The 7,115-nt window shown below is 55.0% G+C and overlaps 1 protein-coding gene across 1 annotated transcript; it reads right to left on the bottom strand.

Annotated features, from left to right (window-relative positions):
* Positions 1–1,065: 1,065 nt before the first annotated feature.
* Positions 1,066–3,300, bottom strand: C2CD4D (C2 calcium dependent domain containing 4D). The gene is made up of 2 exons (XM_082833432.1): positions 3,283–3,300; positions 1,066–2,313 (listed from the first exon to the last, which is right to left on the bottom strand). The coding sequence occupies exon 2, from the start codon at positions 2,236–2,238 to the stop codon at positions 1,177–1,179; it is 1,062 nt and encodes a 353-aa protein (XP_082689558.1). The 5' UTR covers positions 2,239–2,313; positions 3,283–3,300; the 3' UTR covers positions 1,066–1,176.
* Positions 3,301–7,115: the final 3,815 nt, after the last annotated feature.

Raw genomic sequence — 7,115 nt, 5'->3', positions numbered from 1 at the left:
GTGTGTGTGTGTGTGTGTGTGTGTGTGTGTGTGTGTGTGTGTGTGATGTTAGCATTACACATGCTGAGGTTTATCTAGATCCAGCAGGCAGGCTTGGCCCTGGTTAGGGCCACCGGGCAAAATGAGAAAGCGGGGAGGGAGAAAGAAGTTGGGTTGGCACAGCGCCTCCCTTCCTCCCTCCCTCTCCCCCTCCCTTCTTTCCTCCTCCAAGCCTGGCCTGAGCCAAGAGGAACCAGCTCCAGGGAAGGTGGGGGAGAGAGAAGAAGGTCACTGCTGACGTCAGGGACATTCAGGTAGGAGGTAAACACAATGTGACCTACATTTATCCATTTTCCACATTCTGCCCCTACTCACTGGGGTAGCGTTTTCTGGGCACCCCTGAGAACAGTTCTCACAGTCCAGCGGGACCCCCTCTTCCCCCAGGACCTCAATCCCTGGGACATTCTATCTTGGTCTTTCATTACCCAAGCACTGTTCTAGCTCCTGGCTCCAGCTTTACCCCCAAGGGTGGCACAGGTGTGGAAGGGACAGGCAAGAGAGAGGACACCTAAAGGCATAGTGTGCTAGTCTTACATCCACTGACTCACTCCCAAGACACGGAAATTTCATCTCTCTTCAGAACAGATGGGGGGGTGGGTAGATGGGTGGGGTAGTGCTGCTTTCCCCTGTGCAGCCCCAAGGAACCCCCAGCGGAAGGTGGCTTTTGCTGGTTTCAGTCAGAGTTTTTTTCTGGAGTGACTCAGTGATTGGAGGGCCCCCTGAAGGGGTAGGGACCTGTTTGAACAGGGAACCTAGAACCTACTCAGGCCAGACCTACTGAACTAGTGTCAGGGTCTCTCAGGAATGGAGCCCAGGATTCTTTCTGCATGTTTACCAAGCTCATCCAGGATTTCTGATGTCTGGTTATTGTGATGCTCATTCAAGTTTGAGAACCACTGCTTAAGGTCTGCTCCAAATCAGACAACTGAATGAGCTTCCTCCATCCCGTGTACGGCCAGGGCAGAGGGAGGAGGGTGGGCTGTAGATCTGAGAGCGTAGGGTGCCAACAAGTGGGAGAGAGACCGCCAGAGACAAACAGATATTTTATTAGCAAAAATAAATACATGCCGGGCAGATGGAAAGAATGAGGACTGCAGACCCGGTGGAGACCTCCTGAGGAAGAGACAGTCTCTCAGGCTACAGGCTGAGATGGGCAGGCGCCAGGGAGGCTCCGGGACCTAGCCCACCACGCAGGGTGGGCAGCAGGGCAATCAGGGGCGTCTCACACTCCCCCAGCAGCACGTCCCTGCGGAAGCCTGCTCCCCTGTCCAGCACCTTGGCCCTCAGACTGTGGGCGGCCAGGTCAGGCGGCCCGAGCCCGTCGAAGAAAAAGTCCTCATTGAAGATGGGGTTGGCGCTGCATTTGACCACGCGGCTCCGCTGGCCCCGCGCCCGGGCGCGCGGCCGCAGCCTCAGCACCACGCAGCAGCCGCCGCCGCCGCTCCCGGGGCCGGCCCGCGACCCGGGCAGGCCCTCGGCGCTCACCAGGCGCAGCCGCAGCCGCCCGGGCCAGGCCTGGTACTCGGCGGATAGCCGCAGCTGCCCGCCCAGGGGCTCGAGGCGCAGCACGCTCTCCTTGGCCGGCCGCAGCTCGCGGCACAAGAAATCGAGGTGGAAGAGCGGCGGCGTGGGCGGCCCCGCTCGGCGCGGCGCGTACGGGCTGGTGTCGGCCGAGCTCGTCTCCTCTGGGCACAGCGAGCGCGGCCTGGGCGGCCGGGGCCGGCCGGGGCCTGGCCGCGGCGAGCCAAAGGGCGACGAGTCGGGCGACGAGGCCGTGTCGCTGTCGGGGGCCCGGCAGAGGCGCAGGTCCGGGGAGGAGACGTGCAGCCTGGACTGCGCGGGGGGCAGCCCCCCGGCCGGGGCGGACGGCGGCGAGTGGAACAGGGACTCGCGCCGGCGCGTGTGCGGGCTCTCGGGCAGGAAGGCCCAACCTTCGCGGCCTGCCAAGTGCGGCAGCGAACAGGCCTCGGGGAGGCCGCGCCCGTCCACGTCGCGCCCGCTGAGGGGCTCGGCGCCGCCTGGGTCGGGGAGCCGAGGCGGGATGAAGAACTGCGGAATGCGATCGGGGGTGAGGACGTTGGGGCAGGCGCGAGCCAGCGGGCACGGGGTGCGGCGCTTAGGAAACAGGCCGGAGGGCGCCCACCGGGCCCTGGGCTCCGCGGCCCCCACCCAGTAGCCAGCTTTCTCCAAGAGCCACATGCGGTGGGGTGGGGGGCTGAAAGTCCGAGTTCCACGAGGCCGAGAGGGTCCAAACCCAGCGTCTCAGGTGGAGGCCTGTACAAGGAAAGAAGGAAAGCCCAAGGTGGGTGATGCTGCAAACGAGCACCGGGTGGTCTGCCGCCGTGCCCTTCTTTACGGGCCCACGGGGTGCACAAGCCCCTGTTAGAGCGGGGTAGGGGGAGAATGGGGAGGGACAAAGGGCGGCAAAGTCGGGGGGTCCAGGGAGAAATAGAGGGAGCCCAGGGCTAGACAGTCACATTTTCGGATCAGGCCTCGGACATCCGAGTACACAGGCTCTCCCATTGCTCCCGCTGGTACTGAAGATGTACACCCACTTCAGAGTTAGAAGGCCTTACACACCCACTAGGAGCCTAGACTCCTATTAGGAGAATAGAGTGACACCCTCATTAACAAAAGGTCTGTAGCCGCAGACACCGACCCGGGTTCGGAACCCCCGCTCCTATACAGTCTCCCCCTGAAGAGACACCGCGGCCCTTGGAGGGTTCACCCCCTTCTCTCATGCCCAATCCAGAAGACTAAGGCTCTCCTCCAGTGTCTGATCTGGCGCCCCTTGGGACTACCCCCGTTTCCCCAGCACCCCATCCCCGCAGGCTGCACTCCCGGGCGGCACCGCAAGCTTCTCCAGGCTGAGCCATCCTTCGGCCCTAGCCACACCTGCCTCCTCTCGCGCCTCCCTCGCCTTCCCGAGTCGTTCCAGGCCAGAAGCAGACTCGCTGCACACTTGGCTGCTGCTGCCCTGCGAGCGAGCACTTAGGGCCGGTTCGAGGAGACGCACCTCTCGGGAGCACAGAATCCCACCCCTCCTAAAGCCCTGACTGTCCCGCTCCCTGCGTCCCAGCCCTACCGCATCCCGAGCTCTGCCGCGAGGGCCCAGCCGTTGGGCCGCCCCTCCCACTCCCCACTCCCTTTCTCCCTAGGAAACCAGTGAGCACAAAGACAGCATTGATCCTCTGCCACCCCCTGAGCTGACTCCGGGAGGCCCCGCCGCCAGCGCGCGCTTACCGCACCCCCTCGCCGCACCTCAGGGAGCGCGAGGTTCCGACTTTCTGCCTGGGAGTCTGAGCCCACGGCAGCAGGCTCGGTCAGGCGCCCAGAGTGCAGGCCTCACTGGTGGGCCGCCTCTGGGTCCTGGCCTCTGGCCAGGAGGCGTTCAGAGCCCCGGGGTGGGGGAGCAGCTTCCTCTCCAGCTTGCTACCCCAGCCCAGTCCTGGGAGGAGCTGGCAGGGGCCTTCGTTGCCTACGTACAACCTCTTTTCCTGGATAAACACAGCTCTGTCTTTGCGGCCGTCAGGCCGGCCTTCTTAACTCCTCCCTTCAGGTTGCTAGCAGCAAGCCAGCCCTGTGCCCTGGGGCCTTCTCTGCTGGGCCCTGGCTGCTTGGGAGTTGGGGAGGGCTGCAGTGAAAAGGGACACAGCCATTAGTGGGCAGTGGCCTCCATCCCTTAATGCTACGCTGGCCCCACCCAGCCCTCCTAGGTGAAAGCCACAGGCACTGCGACACAAATGGTAACTTCTGCAAAGCCCTCCTTGCTGGAATCCTGCCTTGGCCCCCGTTGTTCAGTTCTGGAGACATCCCAGTTGCTCCCAGACAGAGTGATTTGTAGTGACTGGTTCTCTCAATTACACTGGACCAGGGAAAAGGGACCAAGCTTGAAATTTCTGGACATAGAGACACTGAGGACAGAGCTGTTTCCATCAGTGAGTCAAGGTCAGGCTGTGTCCACCCACCCCCAATCCTTGTCAGAAGTGTGTTAAACTGTAAACATGGAGGATGTCTCCCCCTTCCTTCCCCTCCTTGAAGGCAGATCCTAGGAGACACAGGCCACCACTGACAAGATGAGACCATCAACTGTATTCCAGGCACACTCACTATCCTTCATTCACTCCTTAGGATGTTTGCATAAGCTATTTCCTCTTCTAGGACCACTTCCCCTTCACCCTTCAGATCTAGAGGCCCTCACTGACATGCTCCCGTTGAAATTAGGGGGTTCTCTTGTCTACTTTCACAGCATCCCATACTTTTCCTTTATGGTACTGTTCACAGTTTTGTTTTGTTTTTTTCTGTGATTTATTGCTGTGATTATTTAATGTCCTCCTCCCTTAGCAGACTGTAAGCATCACAAAGACAGTGCTTAGAACAAGGCGGGTGCTCAAGCAGGATTGTTGAATGGATGAATGATATTAAGCAGAATTGTGTCTGAATTAGTTCATTTATCCCTTCATGGTGCTAGGTGCTGGGGAGACACAGAATGGGGAAGCAGACAGGCAATAACGACAGCAACAAGACAAATTGTGAAACTCAGGAAACAAGATGATTATTCTGACATCTGATACTTGAGGGTTTGGGGGGAGCAAATGTTTCTTTTGTGGAGATCCCTGGTGGCACGCAGACCCTCCAGTCCTGTGGCTGCTGACTCAGCTCAGCCCTGGTGTCATTTCTGGGGAGGGTGGTCTGTGTGGAGTGCTGCAGCCGAGAACTCACAGCTGTGGCATCAGTCAGGTGGGCTGGGGATCTGAGCTCTGGGACTTATTAGCTGTGTGACCTCTGGCCTGTAACTTAATCTCTCTGGGGTTCACCTTTCCCATCTGAAAAATGGAGAGAAAATACCTAACTCTCAGAGTTGGCATGAAGATTAAACAAGATCACACATGCGCATCAGTTAGGCTGACTTCTGCTAAAAGTACATGAAAAGAGAAACCCCACTTCAATCTGACTTGACAATAAGGACATTTTTGTCTTCTGTGATAAGCAGTCCAGAAGAAGGGTAGGATTTAAGGAAGTTTGATTCTGTGGCTTCATTCATTCATTCATTCATCCATAGTTATTGACTACCTACTGTGTGCCAGGCACTGTATACTGCACTCTGGGGATATAGCAGTGAGAAAACAGAGAAATCTTCTGGCTAGATACTTTAGTGGGGGAAGAAAGACCACAGACAAAAATAACTGAGTAAAAAAATACAGTTTATTAGATGGAAATCACTGTTGGGGAAAAAATTAAATTAGGGGAGGATCATAGAGGGTGTCAGGAGAGCATGCAATTTTACATAGTGTGGTCAAAGATGGCCACCTTGAGAATGTAACATTTCAATAGCGATATGAAGGAAGGAGAAAGGATATCTGAGGGAAAAGCATTCTAGGCATAAGCAATGGAAATGCAAAGGCCCTGAGGCAGAAGTATGCCTGGAGTGTTCAAGGAGGCGAAGAGGCCAGTGTAGCTGGAACAGAAGGAGTGATGGGGAAGTGAGGTCAGAGAGAGCGGGGCCAGACTCTTCGGGGGCTTGTAGCACTTGTAACAATTTTAGCTTCTTCTTGTGGTGAGCTGAGGAGTGATATGACTTGACTTATGCATTAAAAGGGTTGCTCTGGTGGCTGCGTTGAGAATAGAATAAAAGGGGTAAGGCTGTAAGTAGGGAACTCATACAGGAGAATATTGAAATAATCTTGGCACAAGATGATTGGGGCATGGATCTGTGTTGCGGTAGTCAGTTTCTGGATATATTCTGTAGATAGAGTCAGTAGGATTCCCTGATGGATCCATCCCCATTTAAGAGAAAGAATTATCCAAGGTTCTTGGCCTAAACAACTGGAAGAATGGAGTTGCCATTTACTGAGAGGGGGAAATATCAGGGGCTCAGATTTAGATCTATTAAACGAGGAGATGTCTGTTAGACATCTAAATGGAGATGCTGAGCAAGCAGTTGGATATATGAATCCGGAGCTCAGAGGAGAGGCCCAGACTGGAAGTATAAATGTGGGCACCAAGAGAAATGTAGATGGAATTTAAAGTCACAAGATTTGATGAACTGAAGGTAGAAAAGAAAAAGGATCCAAAGACCGAGTGCTGAGTGCCCAACAGTTAGAGTGGGAGAGGAGGAGGAACCAGCTGTGCCAGATGCTGTGGGAAGGTCCGATAAAATAAGGACTGAGAGTTGACCATTAGATTTAGCCCTGCAGAGTCATTAGTGACTTTGCCAAGACCAGTTTCAATGGAGTGGTGAAGGCAAAAGCCTGATTGGAGTGGGCTTGAGAAAGAATAGAAGGAAGAGAGCAAAGACAACTCTCTGGCAGAGTTCGCTAAAAGAGTAGGGAGAAGTGGGGCAGTGGCCAGAGAGGGAATAGCATCAAGAGAAAAAAAATTAAATGACAGAAATATGGTATGTTTGCTGATGGAAAAAATCAAATAGAAAAGGAAAACTGATAATGCAGAAGAGAGAAAGGAGAATATTTGGAGCAATATTGCCAAGTAGACTAGAAGAAATAGGTGTCATGCATAAGAAACAGAGCTAAGGGTGGTCCCCTGCCTGCTGTGTGAACAGTTCACCCACAGTTACTGGAGGGGAAGTAGAATAAATTGGTAGAGGTAGTAGGTGGAGAGGTGTGGTAGTGGGAGCTTGCTCTTTCTGAATGCTTCTGATTTCTCAGTGAAACAGGAAGCGAGGTCTTTAGCTGAGAGTGATGATGGGGGAGGAGGTGGTGCTAGGCATTTGAGTAGAGAGGACCAGGAAAGAAACAGTCGCCTAGGAAAGCAGGAGAGTGAATGATCTAGGAAACTGCAGGATGACTGCAGGGCAGTATTACGGGCCCACTTTAGGATAACGATCGAGGCTCTAAAGTGAGACCGGACAGCAAGGTTGTGTGGGTTTTCTCCAGCTGTGTTCAGCTGTGCAGTGCGCTGGGGAAAATGGGCTGAGATTTGGATTTAGCCAGGGTTATGCTCAATCTTTGACAGTTCATTGTCCTCCTTTCTCTTGCCTTCCATTTCCTTCTCTTGGTGGATATTAAATTAAGGATGCACACAAGGGTGTACAGCAGTGGGACTGAAAACTGACCGCA

The sequence above is a fragment of the Leucopleurus acutus genome (assembly GCF_964270905.1).
Source record: "Leucopleurus acutus genome assembly, chromosome: 2".
NCBI classification, from domain to species: domain Eukaryota; kingdom Metazoa; phylum Chordata; class Mammalia; order Artiodactyla; family Delphinidae; genus Leucopleurus; species Leucopleurus acutus.
Note: the sequence above shows the minus strand (reverse complement) of the source record. Positions and strands in the feature narration are given on the sequence as shown.

Bases quoted from the DNA above. Each gene is read 5' to 3' on its own strand.
- C2CD4D (XM_082833432.1), bottom strand. From the start codon at position 2,238: ATGTGGCTCTTGGAGAAAGCTGGCTACTGGGTGGGGGCCGCGGAGCCC.